Source organism: Dermacentor andersoni, chromosome 3, assembly GCF_023375885.2.
Source record: "Dermacentor andersoni chromosome 3, qqDerAnde1_hic_scaffold, whole genome shotgun sequence".
Classification (NCBI taxonomy): domain Eukaryota; kingdom Metazoa; phylum Arthropoda; class Arachnida; order Ixodida; family Ixodidae; genus Dermacentor; species Dermacentor andersoni.
Genome location: NC_092816.1, coordinates 139,446,247 through 139,464,312, shown reverse-complemented (window position 1 = coordinate 139,464,312; position 18,066 = coordinate 139,446,247). Strand labels below are relative to the sequence as shown.

The window sequence follows — 18,066 nt, the reverse complement described above, 5'->3', positions numbered from 1 at the left end:
ACACCATGCCGTGCGTTCGAGGAGCACTGCAAGAGTTGGCTTTGACATGCCTGGGGAGGATACTGCAGCACGGGGACTGCCCTGTACTGTCGTTAGACTGCACTTGTACGAGGGTAAGGACGTAATGGAAAGAATGAGTCTGCGGTGACGGCTGGAAGTCAGAAACAGGTGTTGGAGAGTTGCCTCAAGAGTGTAGAGTGCGGGTGTTTTCGCCACAGGTGCGCGACGTACGCCAGGAATCCGCAAGATGGCGTTCCTAGGGTTTAATCTCTCATACAAACAGGCAGGTACAGTAATAGAGCAGCAACTCCCAGGTTTATTTTATGCGGACGACATTGTGTTGCTCGCAAACAAGCAAAGTGATTTGCAACGTCTGGCTAATATCTGTGGACAGGAAGGCAACAATTTAGGTTTGAAATTTAGTGTTAGAAAATCAGGTGTTATTGTATTCAATGAAAACAGTGAACAGACAGTGGAGATACAGGGCCAAGAAATACCTCGGGTAACAGAATATAAATACCTTGGTATATGGATAAACGAAGGCAACGGATATATGGAAACACAGGAAAAAACCATAACAGTCAAGGGGAAGAGAAATGCAGCCATAATGAAGCACAGAGCGCTATGGGGATACAATAGGTACGAGGTCCTCCGAGGTATGTGGAAAGGGGTAATGGTTCCAGGACTTACTTTTGGAAATGCGGTTGTTTGCTTTAAATCAGGGGTACAATCAGGACTCGACGGGAACCAAAGGTCAGTGGGTCGCCTCGCATTGGGCGCGCACGGGAAGACTACAAATGAAGCTGTGCAAGGGGATATGGGCTGGACTAGTTTTGAAGTGAGGGAAGCTCGCAGTAAAATTGAGTATGAAGAACGGCTGAGGAATATGGAGGAAAGTAAATGGGCTGGGAGAGTGTTCAGGTATCTGTACAGGCAAAACATTGATTCACAGTGGAGGAAAAGAACTAGGAAGCTTACCAGCAAGTATGTGGCCTGTGGGGTGGGCAACACAGCAACAAAGGTCAAACGGAAAGTCAGAGAGGCTGAATTAATCTCATGGGTGGCGGCAATGGAAAAGAAACCTGCCATGAGTAACTACTTAAGGGGAAAAAACGAAATTAGGAAAGAAACCATTTATGATAACTCAAAGGGAAGCTCATTACTTTTCGAAGCGAGATCGGGATGCCTTAGAACACGCACCTATAAAGCGAGATATAAGAAGGAAGAAGAAGCATGTGCTTGCTGCGGTAAAGCTAGGGAAACGACGGAGCATATTTTATTAGAATGTGAAGACGTCTATCCAGCGGTCGATTTAGGCACTGGCCTCCTTGAAGCCCTTGGGTTCAGCGGGAGCAGTGGTAAAGCAAACAGGTCCGCAATAGACATCAGTAAGAGGCGATTGGAGGATTGGTGGAAGAAAAGTAGGGAAACGACAAAAGACGGAGACGTACAAAAGCACAGTTCGCAATAGGGTATCAGAAAATTTGGACGTGGTAGTTCATAGTGAGGTTTTTTCGTTTTTTCATTGGTTAACCTAGGTAGGATATTAAGCAGCATAGTAGCAAGAGCTTGGTGGCGCAAGCCACCGCCCCGTTCCAAAGGGGACGCTCATAACATCCATCCATCCATCCATCCATCCCCCCTCTCTTTATCTATCTATCTATCTATCTATCTATCTATCTATCTATCTATCTATCTATCTATCTATCTATCTATCTATCTATCTATCTATATCTATCTATATCTATCTATCTATCTATCTATCTATCTATCTATCTATCTATCGTTTTATGTTTAGATATATGCGGTCTCGGAGTTCCTGAGTGGCTACTCATGAAGACGGATTGCGGCGGAGGAAGTATCGGCAAATTAATTACGCTGTCTTCTTCGCGTCTTTACGTAGGCAAAGACTGTATCGAATTGCGTCGTTCCAAGATGAAGAAACAAAATCGGCACACTTCAGCGATTCATATGGCTCTGAAGCATGCACAGTCACTGTGACGCAGCAGACTTTCAGAGAAATCAGCAGAAACTACTACATATATTTTTTTTTCAACAAAGTTCAATATCCTATTAATGTACCATATAGTGTTGTCCTTTGAGGCCTCCAAAATAAGTGCGCAAGTGCCACCACTGCATGGCGCGCAAAACTAATAAGAAATATTTAGGCGCGAATTTCGTTATAGCGCCTCCGTCTCTCACCTTGGTGCATTGATCGATAACCAGCGACCGCGGTGGTGGGCAAAGTTATGTTTCTTCTTCGACATGTGTTGAGGGTGAAGCTGAGGAGGCGACGCGATTGAAATGAAAGGTCTGACAGAGACGGATACAGCAAACTCGATTCGCAGCTTTTTGCTTGCTGTTGCAGTAAAACAATACCGAATCCTTTAGCACCTCAAACATACTGAAGTACCAGTGTCTAACGCGCCCAAAGCTCCCTGCCCGAATACACAATAAATCAAAACAAAGCCCTTCGAAGACAGACGAAAAAGGCAAGCAGAAAACATGAACGAGGACGAGGATAGGCCAACAGAAGGCCGGACGGAGCTACATTGGCGACAGGTCAGAACGTCCTCCCAACTGCGAATACGGTCCTTTCGGGAGCACGGCGCCCGGACATGGTAGTAGCTAACATTGACGAGTTTCAATGCAGTATTGCCCGTCGATCTCCCGATCCAAAGGGATATGGCCGCAGACATCATCACCATCATCGCCCACAAACTATCGCTCGAAGTGGGATTCTTATAGCTCCGTTGCGCCACTGGCGAGGAGTACGCATTCGTCTTACGATGACAGCGAAACAGTCGGTCCGTACTTTAAACACGATTGCTAGTCGACTTAAATCTGTCTAGGGCCGATAAGGATTCATTTTACTCGCTTCAATACGTCCTTCGTCATCCATTTTCCACGACGAGCGGATTCCGGTGATAATGAGGGCGGAGCGCCGCTCAGAACGCTGACGAAATGCGAAAAGGAATGGCACTGGAATATAATCGTTGCAGCTGGACACTGACCTTGCTAGTTCTCCAGCTGTACAGATCGTTTGAAAACCTGGGATTACGAGAGGTTGGGCTTGCTACCTGCGAGTATTATAAACTTCGAATCGAATCTCTTCGCCTTGGTTTTCGGCATGTGGAACATTCTTTTGTAGTAGCACCATAACGTTGTCGACACATCCCCCCAACCTTGCACTTCTCTTTTTTTTTTTTTTTTTTTTTTCAGGTATGGCAACAGGCTTAATTCTTCAGCGAACTTAAAATTTAAGCACGGTGTTCTCTACAGCCGCTCGCGGCACCCAGCGCGTCGTGACATGCGCTCGCCGGCGCTGCACACACGTGGTGGGGAGTAGCACACGCACGCAACCGGGCAAAGTTGCGACACGTGACACGCTCTTCCGGCAGCGAGACAAAGCCGCTGTTGTGCCAGCTGGAAAACCACCCACTGGCGGCCTGCTGCGGAAGCACGCCTCGCGAGATACTCCCCCCCATAAGTGAATCGGGACCGCGCTGTCGTTCTTCTCATCCATAACAAAGCGAGCCAGTCTTTTATCCACGTGAGTAGGCGACGAAGTTATGCGAATTTCAAAAAAAAAAAAAAAGAAAAAAGAAAGAGGGAGAAAATAAATTGCCATAAACGCTCTCACTTTTCGAAACGGCAATTTCCCTCTTTCGACTGAGCCGCATCACAAGGCAGCTTCGGTGTAAAAGCCATATCGACGGCTGGCAGGCTATGTGGACGTCGCAGTTTTCGTATGCCAAGCGCAAACGCTGCTGACGCACCGATGATCTGGCAAGCCTTTATCCGAAACTTTCTTTTATCGCTAACTCCCTATTTCTCAACACCATTAATTCCAGATTAAGAGCGCGACACCGCAGTACAAATGGCACGGCGATGCGAATCCAACAGATTTTATCCTGTTACTTCGAATGCCAGGCCGCGCAACGAGCCCTTTCGCCCGATTACGGCTACAAAGGCGTAAATGGCAGCACCACAGCGGCCACTAATACGCTTTCTTCTTCGAGGCTAGTTCTGGGAAAAGGTTGTGCGCAGGTTGCTGAGCGCACAACATCTACGTAAACGCAGCTGTGTCACTTTGATGAGTATTAAAGACGTGACGATTTCCTCCGAGTATTTTTCTCCGCGATTCTCTGTAGGACCACCTTCGCCGGAGATTCGGCGAAGGTTAACCACCAGTGCAGACGCCGCTCGAAAAACCGAAACTCACCGGCGCGTTGTGGGGGTTCCAGGCGAAGTAGCGGCCGGCCGACGAGGCGGTGAGCACTCCCCGGAGCAGAAGCGACGAGCCCGACGACGAGCTCGGCGCGGCTGCCGGGGCGGCCGAAGACGCCGGCGGCGAGCCACCGCGGCGGTGGAGTTGCCTGCCGGCGTGGTCGCCTGCCGGCAGGCCGCTCAGAGGCGGCATGGGCGCCATCGAGCCTCCACCTCCGCGCGTCTCACGCGCCCGGCCCGGGGCGCTGCACGCACCGCGACCCAGGGCACGCCAGCCGCGAGGGCCTGCCGGCGAGGACGACCACGACTCCGCGACGCGCACCGCCACTATACCGACGGACACCAGCGGGGGCGACACGGCACAGCGGAGACGACGACGACGGGACGGTGGGCGCGGGTCCAGCGAAAGAGGTGCGGGTATCTCCGGCGATGATCTCCGATGAAAGGCGGTCGCAAGGCGAACGCCTTCGGCGGCATCCACACCACAACACTCGTTCGAAATCAGCGGGAACACTGTCCTGTGTTATTCCAAGCGTGAGGGACGCAGGAATCCACTGCTTTCAGTGTCTCCCCAAAGGCAGCGACCACAGCAGAAGAGGGGGAAGATACGTCGCCTCAAGGTATCCGCAGTTGCTGCGTCACACTTCGAGGCAAGCGAGAAATAAGCCCAGGGGAAGCCAGCCACCACTTTCACCAAACAGCGTACACACGCGACGGTCGAGTGCAATGGGAAACCCACTGCCACGTTCAGATCCGCTCCGACCGGTCCACGTTTCTCGGGACGCAGAGTCCAGTCCCGTCGCACCGGTCACTCCCTCCTCTGTGGCCACACAACGTCGGCGTGCACCAACAAAACGGTAGACTCGAGGTGATATCCTAGACCTCTCGACAGAGTTCAGGCGTTCGTCTCGAGGAAGGGACGAGCAGAGCGGCGTCGGCAGTTCCCGCGGTGAGCTCCGACGTTCGGGGCGAGCACGCTCGTGTGACGCGAGGCGCGCGACAACAACGCGGCCCTTGTTTACATCGCGAGGCGGCGAGAGCCCAGAGAAGGCCTGGCCGTGCCGCTCGCTTCCGCACTTGCGCCGCCTAGGCCAACGCGCGGTTCAACGCACCACGCGGACGCAGGCGCTCGACTGCTGACTGAGCGCGCCCCAAGTCGAGAGTCGGCGGACAACGGGCGACAGGTTTTCCTCCTCCGCCTCCTCTTGCCTCGCCGCAACGCCAGAGGGAGCGAGCCGACAGGAGGGCGTGCGCTGCGGCAGTGGCGGCAGCCTTTCGGGAGAGGACGACGACGTCAAACGGGACCTCGAGCTTCGCGGGCATCCTGAGCGAGGGCGCCACGGGACTGGCATCAAAGGACTTCGGGCTTGCTCAAGCGATGTCGAAGGGTACAACAAAAGCGCGCGCGCGCGCTACCCCTGTACGAAAGTGCCGCCGTTGCCGCGCGACCGGCTGCTCGAGGCACTTAGCGTATATTCGCAGGCTTCTTTCACGCTCGAAAAGTCACTTTTATGGAGCACGTATTGAGCAAAAGAAAGCTGTATCTCGAATTTTAAATGTAGCTGCACAATTTTCTCATTGACAATTTTATTCTAATTATATCAGAAGTTGATTAATTAATTAAGACTAATTACGTAGTTAGGCGGAAAGCAAAAAATAAAGTATCTCCAAGCGACGGCAAACGATATTACCTTGACTCTGCCCAGCTACGTGGCATTTGCATATTTATAAATATTTGTGCATGATAGTTAGGACACCCTCTACATATCCACAAATACATCAGCCGACCGAGATAGCGACGGCACCCAGGAGTCAGGCAGCCACGCCAAACCAGGCAAAGTAGGCGAAGAAAGCTTCGCTTTAATAAGGTTTGACAGAAACGCCCTCGCTAAAACTCGTAGCTCGAAACATCGGGCCTATGTAGCGGACGTTTGACAAAACCACCACGAAAAAGACTTTACCCACGCAATGGTGCTGCGCTCTATATGAGAACAAGACGCAACACGCGTGCGCGCGCACACACACACACATAGAGAGAGAGAGAGAGACGCTCAGGACGAGCACAAGTCATGATGCTCGTTGATTGATTGATTGATTGATTGATTGATTGATTGATTGATTGATTGATTGATTAACGAGTCATAAGTTAGCACGGTGCGACACAATGACGCACAGAGCGTTTTTCTCCAATATTCTTTACTGCGTCCGCCGTAGTTCTTGCGCAATATTTCCGCCGCAAAAAACTGAAGCACATACACAGCAGGTATGTTTTTTTCTGAGAAATAAGGCGACGCTATGAACCGCCGGCGCACCTTTTAACGTCGGTTAACCTCAGACAGAGGGGAAGACGAGCGGGAGGGGTGGAGGGGGACACAATTCTTTAGAAGAGGCAGCGAGCAGCGCCTCTTGGCGTTTCCTGCGAAGTTCGCCCGTGCCCCAGATGCGTAAGCTGTGCCGTGAAGCCGTTCCGTGAAGCATCCACCAGGCGGTCGCGTGTCCTTGGCAACGGAGGCTCGTTAGTGCGGGCCGAGCGAGAGCAGATACGCTGATCGCGATATAATTATCGGAACTGAACCTACGGGCTCATTTAGCGACGCTGCAAGAAAAAACGAAGATAAGAGCGCGCTGCGGCTCTTGGACGCCGTAAAATAATTACCTCGAGAAATGCCGACAGCGTTCAACATGCGCACAGTCATAGTAATCTTTTCGTGTAGTGACACAGGGAGCCATTCAATATAAGCGACGCTTTTCCGACGAGCTGTGAAACATGAACGTCCAGCATTCTTATGCGCGGTACAGTATGTGCTACGTAACACAAAGAGACTAGAACTTCAGTTTTCATCCCATTACGTCACTTCCGTCGCCTGCGTCGAGCAAACGAAACGGAAGATATAAACTAAACTTGTCTCCAGTGCTCCTCCCAAATCTAGAAGCTCGAGGCGTGCGCTTCTGATGATTCCGCTACATTATTAAGCTGTAAAAACAGGCACGCTGTCTGGTTTGCATGATTTGCTTCTCGAATTTCCCGCGCTGTATCACAGAGGCTTCAAACTTTAGCACATGCTCTGCGGAGGTGGTTAAGACCCACTCACATCGAATGCAAGCATAGCAAGTGTATAAGCGCTCTATCTGGGCAGCTTTGATTCATCGGGTGTTGAACAACGCAATTTCTACAGACAACGCAAAGCGCAAAATTCTAACCATCTTGTGAAGCCTCTACAGTGGAGCTCGCACAGCAGTTTTATCATTTACTCGTTAAACAAAGCTTGAGCAAACAGTCTTGTTATTTATTACGCAAGCAACGCGTACTTACTTAGACGCTCCGACATGACATTAATGTGCGTGGCTAAATTAGCCTACCTTTAGAGAGAAGCTGACGAGGTGCTCAATAATTGTACGGAAAGTTATGGATATTCAACGCAGCGACTGTCGCTGCTTCGAAAGCACGAAATAAATAAATTGCACGAACAATCAGCTCTGCTACCGGGGGTCACATAAACTGTGTATCTGCTTGGTCGACGTTATCTTGCTACCCGTCGCTTTCACAAAGCCAGTGCTTCCACGCTTGGCTTGGCCGACACGTCAACTACCGTCAATTATGTAAAAGTGCGCGTTGATTTTCAAGTGCGGTCTAGGCGAGAAGTTGTAATCTTCATAGGCGACACAAATACTTTGTAATATCTCGGTTTTCGTCAATAGTTCCTCAGCACTTTAACTGTGTGTATATATATATATATATATATATATATATATATATATATATATATATATATATATATATATATATATATATATATATATATATATATATATATATATAAGTTTTTTTGTCAGGGATGTTCACGCTCTTCATGAGCACTGTCGTACGTATTACCATACGGCAATGGGCCGTCCATAATTTATTTCCCGCAAAACAGATTCATGAGATGAATCTAATCGTCTGACCAAGGCGACGCACATTCACTGCCACACCTGACCAGGCAGTGCCTGTGGTTGGGCAGGCACATCGGTGAAGCGCAGGAAGATCAGCAGAAACATTTATCCATCCCAGGCTTAAAGAACGAAAAATTGTTAACCGTACTTGAAACAATAAATATTAGTATGTCTTCTTTGACATCACCGGTATGCATAACACGCTGTTTACAATATCTAGCACATCATATAATTTTCGAGCTATAGAAAAAATTACACACACACACACACACACACAGACACACACACACACACACACACACACACACACACGCACGCACGCACACACACACACACGGATACATACATACAAATATTAAAAACAACAAAATCTACCTTGCAAGATGAGTCGTCGTAAACTGTGAACTAAGATTCTGAACATGTCCAGCCTCCTCAAGTTCACGATGACAGATTGTGCAGAGAAAAGTGGTATAAAGGGTAATGTTAACATTCAAGACACACCCGTTTTTTTAACCCCCCCCTCCCTTAGCCTATTTTGTTTTCTTTGCGCAAAGATTCCCGCGAGAGTTTTTTCAAGTGATAACAGTCACTGTCTTTCGGGTTCGTCTCGGTGAACGCAGCCGAACGCAATGCCAACGCACTCGCGTTCCGTACGGTGGTGCCTCGGGTGAGACCTACAGGACGAGAGTCATTTTAAAACAGCGTTCGAGTGAACTTTGTCTTCATGTGATAGGAAAAAAAAAAGAGCGGCAGCAGTTTATCTAACCCTTTCGTGCTTTTATCCCGCACCATCCCTTTCAAGCGAAGGAAAGTCGTATCGTTGCGCCAGAAGGCGAGAGCTATTTATCGGTATACGCTCAGCGACAAGCGACCGATATGTACGTCAACAAGCCACGAGAAGACACGCGATCGGAGAAAGCGTACGAGACGGAGCAGAAAGGGCATCGTAGATACGCGTCTGAAGATAACGGCTTTGCTCGATTCTGTCGCTCGTTTTCGCGGTGGTCGGAGGTTGGTGGCGCGTGGTTGGACATTCACCGCCGATACAAAGGTGACGATGCAAAGTGCACGTGCTCTGGCACAACCAAGTCGCTGAACAACAGACTGACATCTGGGGCGACTGGCCCTGCAGTGGAGTGCCCAGGAAGGCGAGAACTCTTTTGCCTCCGCCCTACTCCCTCCTTTGTGGTGGCTCCGAGAGGAGGAGGAGGATGGCGGTCGTCTTCCACGCCGGCTCTCGCACCGCTAACATACGACGAATCGGCTTATGTGTATGGGGGTTGGAGCTTTCGGCCGAAAAATGTCGATAAGCGGCATTTAAGAATGCGGCTTCTACCGAAAAGTGACAAATCTGAGAATTCGTCATGACTTCACAACTGGGTCCGCAAGTTGCGAGCGGACCCTCCTAACAAGTGGGCTGGGTGTCGTGCTCGAGCGGTTTATGAGCTCCTGTGCGTTTTGGCATAGAATATCTGGCGAATGAAGCTTCTTTTTCTTTCCCCTCTCCTTCTCTTTCTTGTCAGGTATGTCAGAGTCGCCCGTTCCTCTCTCGCCCCTATTTTTCCGGGAAATACAGGGGGACTCGAAAAACCGCGCCACGACCAAAGGAAAACAAGACAGCTTTGTGCGCGTTCGACTCCATTTCCCTCCGCTCTTCCTGCGTCTCCCCGTCAACTTACGTGTATGGCTGAAAAAAAAAAAAAAAAGAAAGAAAGGAAAACCCAGGTTCTACGCGCTGTGAACATTGTACGCGCTGTGAAAGTATTGTAGTTAGTAGAGTGAAGTTTTTGGTCGAGAAAGAGTCTTGCCGAGAAGCCGACTTAATTCTTTTTGCAAATTCTCAATATCATTTACAGCTATTTATTTTGTTGTACGAAGCGTACTGCGTGGTGGCTGCAGGTGTTCTGACTTGTATGCGTCGCTCAGCATTTCACGCTGTGCCGCTGTGCTTGGGTTCAGGTTGCCGGATACGGTCACGCCAGTCTTGGCGGCCGGAGCGGCCCAAGATCGTGCCGCTGCCTCGGCAGTTGTAAACAAAGTACTGCGGTTGCTTGGCAGAACATAGCAGTCTAATACAACTTTTGTGCAAGTTGCTTAAAAGAGTCCTTTAGTAATTCGTAAAGATATGGCGCCTATCATCCAGGGCCAATGAGGCTTTGCAAGCGTGTCAAAACAACACCACGGAAGAACACTTTTTGTCTACGGTAACTCAAGTGGTTGGCCAAGAACACCTACACCTAAAGCTTAATAAGCTCAGACATGCTTGCATACTCAATTGAGCTGCTTGATCAAAGGATAATATGATAGTTGAGATTTCTCACGTCCAGAGATATGCTGTAGTTGTGTTTTCCTTGCTGGGAGTGGCACGTCGCCAGCACAGTCACACCGGCAACTTCTTTCACGCTGTGAACGAGCCTGGCAGCGTAGGGCTTTTCCTCTTTGCGACGAATGTGAGGGCCTATCCGACCGTATCCGATCGCCTAATTTTGAGATTGGTTTGAAACCACACTGCAAAACTTGCGCCATTTGTTCGTTTCAAAACAAGGATGAACACATGCGATCACGTTAGCAGATCCGCGTGGGCAGCCTGAGTAGCGTGGTCCGTCAGTGTCAGTTTTGACGGAAAGTGCCGCAAGAGGCGCTGACGATCGCTGCTCGGACGCGCCGCCTGGGCAGTGTCAGGAGCGTATAGGGTAAAAATGTGAGCACGATAGGAGACCGAATAGCAGGGAGAAGTAAAATGGGGCTACTCGCAATCTCCGCAGTATATTAACAGCGACTAAGTATGTGCCAGGTAGCGGACGGAAATGGCCGACCGCACAACCAGAGAGCCTAGCTATTTCAAGAGGCAAAAGCCAACTGGTCATTGTGGATAGAGTTCTAGGAAATCGGGCACTATAGCGAATCGCGAGGGCTCCGTCATTGTTCGCGGTCCAGTGTTAAGGCGTTTTTTTTTTGTTTTTTTTTTTTGTTTTTTGTTATTCAAATACAGCGCACAGCTCGTCCACCCGAAGCGCCGCGCGTACGCCTATACATGGCACGCACGGACTTGCGCGAAATCCGCGCCATCTCGCCACGCGAGCTGCGCACGACAGGCCCGCCGACTACGAGAGAGGAGAGAAACGCTATGTTGAATGAAGTGGTTCATTACTAGGAGGCCTCTCAGAGGTCCAAGGCCTCGAAGTCACACTGGAGGTGCTCGCTGTGGAGGCAAGCGAGGAAGCACACTGGAGGACAACGTCGAGCCCGTCGTCTTCCGGATAGGGACGCCGTATTAGCGGCAACGCGTCTCCTTCGCGTCGAGCGGAAACGTACAGCGCAGCTTTTCCCAAACGCGAATAATCAACCGAAAAGAGCGCTGCCAGCTTCCTGACCAGAACATCTGCATGTATATATATGCACGCATGACATGTCTTTTGACAAATTTTAACTGCGATTATTTTACCTCACTGCCTTTGTGACAACAAGCTTGTCGTCATTCTAGCGTTTGCATCGCAAAATAAATATGTGTGAGCAGTCTCTGAGAGCCAGCTGCCGAAAACGCCGAAAGGGCAGAGCTATAAAATAAAACAAACTGCCCCGCCTGCATGACCAAGGTAATCATATAAGTGGAGGTAACTCCAGTGTGTGATCTAGGGGGCACCGAATGCGCCTACTCTACGACACAGACGTGACCCTGTCGCCTCCAAGCGAATTGTGCGCGAAAACGGCGACAACAGCTCCCTGGACGGACTTTCGCACACGATTGTATAGTGCTCAAGGTACTTGACGCAATTCCTATTACTACACTGGAAACGTTAGAAAGCAGATGCAGATTGAATTCCTCGAGTACCACTCTCGCTTCGAGTTGTCATCGACTCTGACCAAACAGTTCGAAAACCCACGATGTCAGGGTTCTATTTACGCTTAAAAAGCTTACAGCTTGTTCTTCACCCTGCCCCAATTCAGGGTAGCCAACCGGGCAAAGCCTGGTTAGCCTCCCTGCCGTTCGCTGATAATATATCTCTCACCCTTTCTCCTTTTTTTGACAACGCTACAAAGGAGGAAAGAACACCTGGCATCGTAAATTTACAGAAGTGTGAGATTTCACACTTTTGTTTATCATTGGAAAGAGAAGGCAGCAGCGTGAAATGTTGAATCTGCTGCAACTTTGAAAGTGTTCTGCATGATGATACCTGCTTCCCGAAACCCGTGCTGTAGCAGGCAGCATTAGCTATATTTCTCCACAACCGTGACCGTCGGGAAAAAAAACCCGCAGTGCGCTACACAGCAGTGCCGCCCTGCAACGCGCAGGTGACGGCGATTTGAAATGAAATTCAAACCGCCCTCCGCATCACCGTCAGAGTGCGCACGTAGGCTCGGTCAAGTACGGTCAAGACGGGTGAGTCAGAAACCCGTTCGCGTCGCGCGAGTCGACTTTGCGTTGCAGTGACTCAATGGATTGCCATCTCCTATTTCGGGCGGCTTGTGACAAGGTGTCAGGTTATCGAGATTATGCCGCTCGTTCTCGCCGGTCCGTGAGTCACCTGTAAGTCTTATAGTCACGCGAGGGTTTCGCATTTCTGTTATGTGAGTGAAATCTGACAGAGGAAACTGTCAGCTACACACACTTCATTCCGACTGGACGAAATTACCGAAACAGCGGAACCAGCAACCGGCGATATCAGGTCCGTTCGACTAGCATAACACGTGGCTATTTGTGACACGAGAGAGCGAATAAAGAAGCGGGTTATCTGTTATACAATGCCGTCTTGTAGCCATAAGTGTTGTAAGCGTCCGTACTTACGCATCCGTACTTAAGCATCCGTAGCATCTGCACGTACCCTCGCCAACAGTTTGTTTTAAACTTGACTACGCTAAAATACTTTAGGATATTTTTTCTAATTTTCTAGTATTATTGTAAAAATCTATTTTTGCGCATTTTTCTCAGATAAATAATTTTAGGGATGTTTTACGCCTATGGTTCAAAGTATAGCTCGCTAAGAGAAACAGCGAAGGTGATACAGGGCCGGGCATTCGCATTTTTCAGACATGACAGTAAGCACAAGTTTCAATGAACAATCAAGAGAATGATTCAAGCAATAAATCAAAATTCTTTACTTTCTCTGCAAGGGATTGACGCTTTCACCTCGGCGCTAATGGCTACTATTTCTTTTCTTTTTTTAGGGCTCACCGCGTTTATTGATTTTTCACTGTCCAATTTCGGCTGGACGGTGCTCAGCCGAACGGTCAATATTTACGCATCGACGGCAAACCGGAGCAAATTTCCCAACAGCAGAGTCTCCATCCGGCATCACATCCTCCGTAGAGCTATCTCCGCTGTCCACCGAATCCTGAAATCTCCCGCTCAAAGCTTTGGCCGCTGAAGATAAATAAAAACACGCAGTAAGCGAATCCCACATCCGACACTAAGTCCGAGGACCTGCAAGTGGAAAAAGCGGGCCTTTTTTCCAAATCCGATTACCTCGCAACGCGAACGCACGGCTGCTATAGAGGGTTAATCCCGGCCCGTCGCTGGAGATCCGTTATGGAGGCTGTGTGCCTAACGCTGTAAAATATTCACTCTACGTTTTCTTTTTTGTCTCTCTCTCTCTCTCCTTTCGGCGAGGGCAAGCAGCGGGTAAACAGCCTTGCACCAACCCAATACACTTCCGTTTCCTCTTCTGCGCGACGCGCACAACATGCGGGGGCCTGTTAAGTTCCTCCGACCGTCTCGAGGGTTATTAGTCCGAGCTGCACACGCTCGTCTCGTTCTGATACTTCCTCGTCGAATTCGTGGCAAGTTTCTTTCAGACTCAACGAGACTCGCGGGCCAGCACTTCCGGCAAGGCGATCTCGACAACGAACGGAAGCGCTAGCTCGCTCGGCCATCGAATCCGACACCGGTGGCGCTTGTGACACGATCGCTTGCAGCTCGTATAACGAAGCGCCTATGTTAGTCGGCACAACGTGTACACAGTTATCTCACGCTTAAATTGCAGCACATTTGATTTCATTGGCGCCGACGGAAGCGAACGAGCATGCCAGGCGAGCATGCTATCGCTGGGAGACTGTGCTGGGTGTGCATTCTCTTTCAGTCATGCTAGACTGATGAACTGTAACGTTCTCATGTAGATACTGTAAATAAATCCCATATTCCTCATTCTCGATGAGAACAAGTCCCTCCTTTCAACAACATCCTCAGAGTGGATGAGTTGGACGACGGCATGGGCCAGCTACTATCTATTTCATGCCCGACCCCAACCATTACACCACGACAGGAGGCTTGGTAATCCAGAAAATACGCAAAGAAAAAAAGAAAAACGAAAGACGTGCCGAAGCCAACTTGACCGCTTTACTTCGCCGTGACGTCATTGATTCTGGCGGCGTCTGCTCAGGCCTAGTGAATTTTTTCCCCAGTAAAAATAAACCACTTTGCATTCCAAAGGCGCCAAAGACTGAACATGGTTTTGAGGACCTTTACTGAACCACAAGGGCCAAAATTCCAAAAAAACTAACTTGAAATGCATCATGACGTCACACTAAAGTGGCGCTGGCGTTACATCGCAAATTACTTGTTTCTTCCCTTTTTTTTTTTTCAGAACTAGGGCTCACTTTCTATTCCAAGAAGCAACATCTTGCCGTGTAACTAACGAAAGTATAGTTTTTGAAGGAGCGTTTTATCGGTTTAAACTGATTTGGATCACACATGGCTGACCTACCGTCGAAAGCATGGACTTCCGGCAGCAGATGGCTTGCGCTTTCGGCAGATATCTGAAGGCGCAAAATCGGTCAGAAACATTGCAGAGGCGACAAGGCCTATACTCTACAATTTCTTTCTTAACAAGAGGGCGCGTGGTTTTCCGGTAGCCCAGTTTTCCAGTCCCAAGAGCACGGGTGGTTCCTGGCAGGAACTTAAGGATTGCAGAGCAGCGTTAAGAGGGAGCTCCGGTCGCAGCCACACGGAGCGGCTTGTCAGCGAAGTAACGCACGTCGGCCGCTGACAAAGGGCGGTCTTCTTTCTCTCTCTCTCTCAACCGTCGTCATAGAAACACTCAAAACGAGAATGGGGGGGGGGGGAGGAGGGTGCTCAGATATTGAAGCAGGCAAAACGAAAATGCTGCTACACGCGCAAAATAACGAAAGGAAGAAGGACTACTATATTGCCTCGCTTTTCTAGGTCGCTTCAGAAACGAGAGCCCCCGAGGGAAAAAAACAAATAAACAAATACAGCGAAAACAAAACTCGCGCTGGACGCGTGCGCGCGCAGCAACGTTGAGACGACGATGCACGCTCCAGAAAACCGACCGGGGGGGGGGGGGGGGGGGGGGGGGGCGATAGTATAAATTCAAAAAGTGGGCGACCCGCTTTTTCACTCTTAATTATGCTTTTCTTTTCACCGCGGTCCCTTCTGCGTGTCTTTTTTGCTCGCCAAACGAGCCGTCCGGACAGGGCAGCAGCGGAGAAAAGAAAGCGAGCCGCGCATGCACTCCACAGGGCCCCTGCAGCTCATCCGCGCGCGCTGAAAGACACAAATCGGCGGTCCCGAACCAGGAAATGCGCGCGAGGGGGGCCGCCACACGACGCGGTCAGCAAGCGCGCTCCTTTGTCCACACACACACACACCCACCCACAATTATGCGCGCACACAAAACTACCTGCGCTCCAAGAAATTCACTTCCCCGCATTCGTGCGCTCGATGCACGCGGAAGCGAGACGGAGCGGTACGCGTCGCGTGGCTCGCGCATCGTCACGGGCACCACCGGAACTCGGAGCCCCCCGAAGCACGCGCCACCGCGGCTTCAGAATACAGAGTCAGAGACAGCTCTGCATCAGCGATGCCGGACGCCATCGCAGGGTATACGCTCACGAGAACGCCAGAAAGTCGGGTCGAGTCGACTTGTCAGGCCGAAATTCAAGTCGTCGGGTTCGCACAAACGCCAGCGCGAGCATCGGGCCGAGGGATCGAGCATCGGGGAGGGTTGAGTCGCGCACACTTTATCAGGGGTCCCGCGCGACTCCGATGAAACCGGATGCCTCGCTACGCTGATTATAGCCCTTGTCCATAGCAATGTACTGACGGAGCGCCAACCGCACGCACTATATACGCCAATCGGCCTTCTGGCTGCAGCAACATATGCAGGCTCTCCCCAGCCCTGCACGCTGCGCGTAGCGGAGGACGGCGCACTAACATGCGCTCCCGCGGACATGCACCGAAGGATGCACGCAGCACGTGGCACTACATACGCCACCGACGCCCAGGAATCGAGCAAAGTGCGCGTGATTGCAACTGTCGGTCCGCTGGTGGTTACATCGCTGCTGTCGAGGAACCGGCGCCCCGCGAGAGGAGTGGGTTTTATAACCCAATAAGGCGTGTTTCTAGCTATGCGTCTTCGTCATTAAGGGTAACAACGAGACGCGGCACGGCAGCGAGAGACATAAAAAAGGCCGCAGCGATCGAACTATAAAACAATGGGCTTTCCTATAGTGATCCTTAACGAGGGGCGGCAATGCCACGCGTAATTGCAACATGAGCGATCGATCGAGTAGACGGCGCATGAAACCCAAGGCTTTGGCCCATTACGCTATACTACGCATGTTGTTCTCCCATTCTGTAGCGTGGTACGTAATCGTTCCACCATCCCCGCGTTATAGTATAATGCAGATTAAATAGCGCCTGAGGCTGCAAGTACGACGACCTTCTCTCCACTACAGGGGCTTTTCGCAAGCTCTGTCTACGAAACGAGCTGCCGTTTTATGATGGCAGCAGAGGTCGGCTAACTAACGCATGCAGGGGGTCCGCATTTATACAAAGAAAGGCTATATAGGGCGGGCCAAGTGCTACGTGGGCTCGTGCATGCAGCACAGGTCTGCCTACTGATGCCACTTTGTTTCTCATTCTCATCGTCGTATCAGCCTGCATGCACAGCGAAGGCTGCGGCGTAAGCTCACTCGCAGGACTGTAACAACCCAACAGATGACAGCGAAACTAAAAGCAGCGCTATCTCATTCCCGTCACCTGTTTCGCTCGACAGTTTCACTATGTGTGTAGATCGGACTACCATTACACAGCCGACATTAAATGTTTTATGGTCAACTAAAGGTACGGCATGCCGAGTTACACATCTTATCGTGGAACTTAACGTCCCAAATCCACACAGTGGACTACGAGGGGCGCCGTAAGCAGAGGAGGGGGGCTTCTGTAGAGAATTTTGACTATATCTGGGACTATTTCACGTGTATACTTACAGCAACGTTCACGAGTGTTTTCGCATTATCCCGGGAAGCGAATCCGACACCTCGTGCTCAGCAGCAGAACGTCACAGTCACTGAGCTGCCGCTGCGAGTGTAATGCATACGGTGTATGATGGCTGCGCGGCAAACGAAACGTGTTGACTGAGACTGCAGCTATACCTAGAAACTAAGCAACGCGTACCGTGCACGAGTCACATGCGCCTGTGCGTATACAGCAGTGTGAGTACGGATACCACGGCGCTAAACAAACAGTATAGAGAGGATGGTTATCTAAGACAATATTATGCAACGTGATGCTGCTGTATGATCGACCTCTCAGGTGCGAGAAGCATTCAAACACCAACATCATTGCCCTCTTCTCCGAATCGACACCACCTCGTTCTCCACGAGCTGACACAAAAGGACAAAAGAAGAAACCGAACGTCAAGACGACGTTACCCTTTTCCCCGAGCTGAACCAAGGATGGGCAAAAGGGAAAGACAGGCTCCGCAAGAAGACAGCGATGACGACAGGACCGCCAGAGGTTACTTAAGGCCATGCTGGCCCACGTGTTAAGAGGTACCGCTCGAGACTCAGATGAGAGTCACATCCATGTACCAATGAAGTGAATACAATCTTTTCTACTTTTCTTTTCATCCTCGCTATGCCCGGTGTCGTCGTCGTTTCCTG

At 50.3% G+C, this 18,066-nt stretch overlaps 1 protein-coding gene across 2 annotated transcripts in view; it reads right to left on the bottom strand.

Annotated features, from left to right (window-relative positions):
• ssh (Protein phosphatase Slingshot) overlaps positions 1-18,066 on the bottom strand; it is a 330,763-nt gene that overhangs the window by 287,040 nt on the left and 25,657 nt on the right. The window contains exon 1 of one of the 2 annotated variants that reach the window (XM_050173200.3): positions 4,226-5,487. The exons of the other annotated variant lie outside the window; for it this stretch is intronic. Coding sequence (XP_050029157.2) covers positions 4,226-4,432 — 207 coding nt within the window. The 5' untranslated portion in view covers positions 4,433-5,487. Of the gene's footprint in view, positions 1-4,225; positions 5,488-18,066 lie in introns of those variants that run through there. 2 annotated transcript variants of the gene reach the window in all.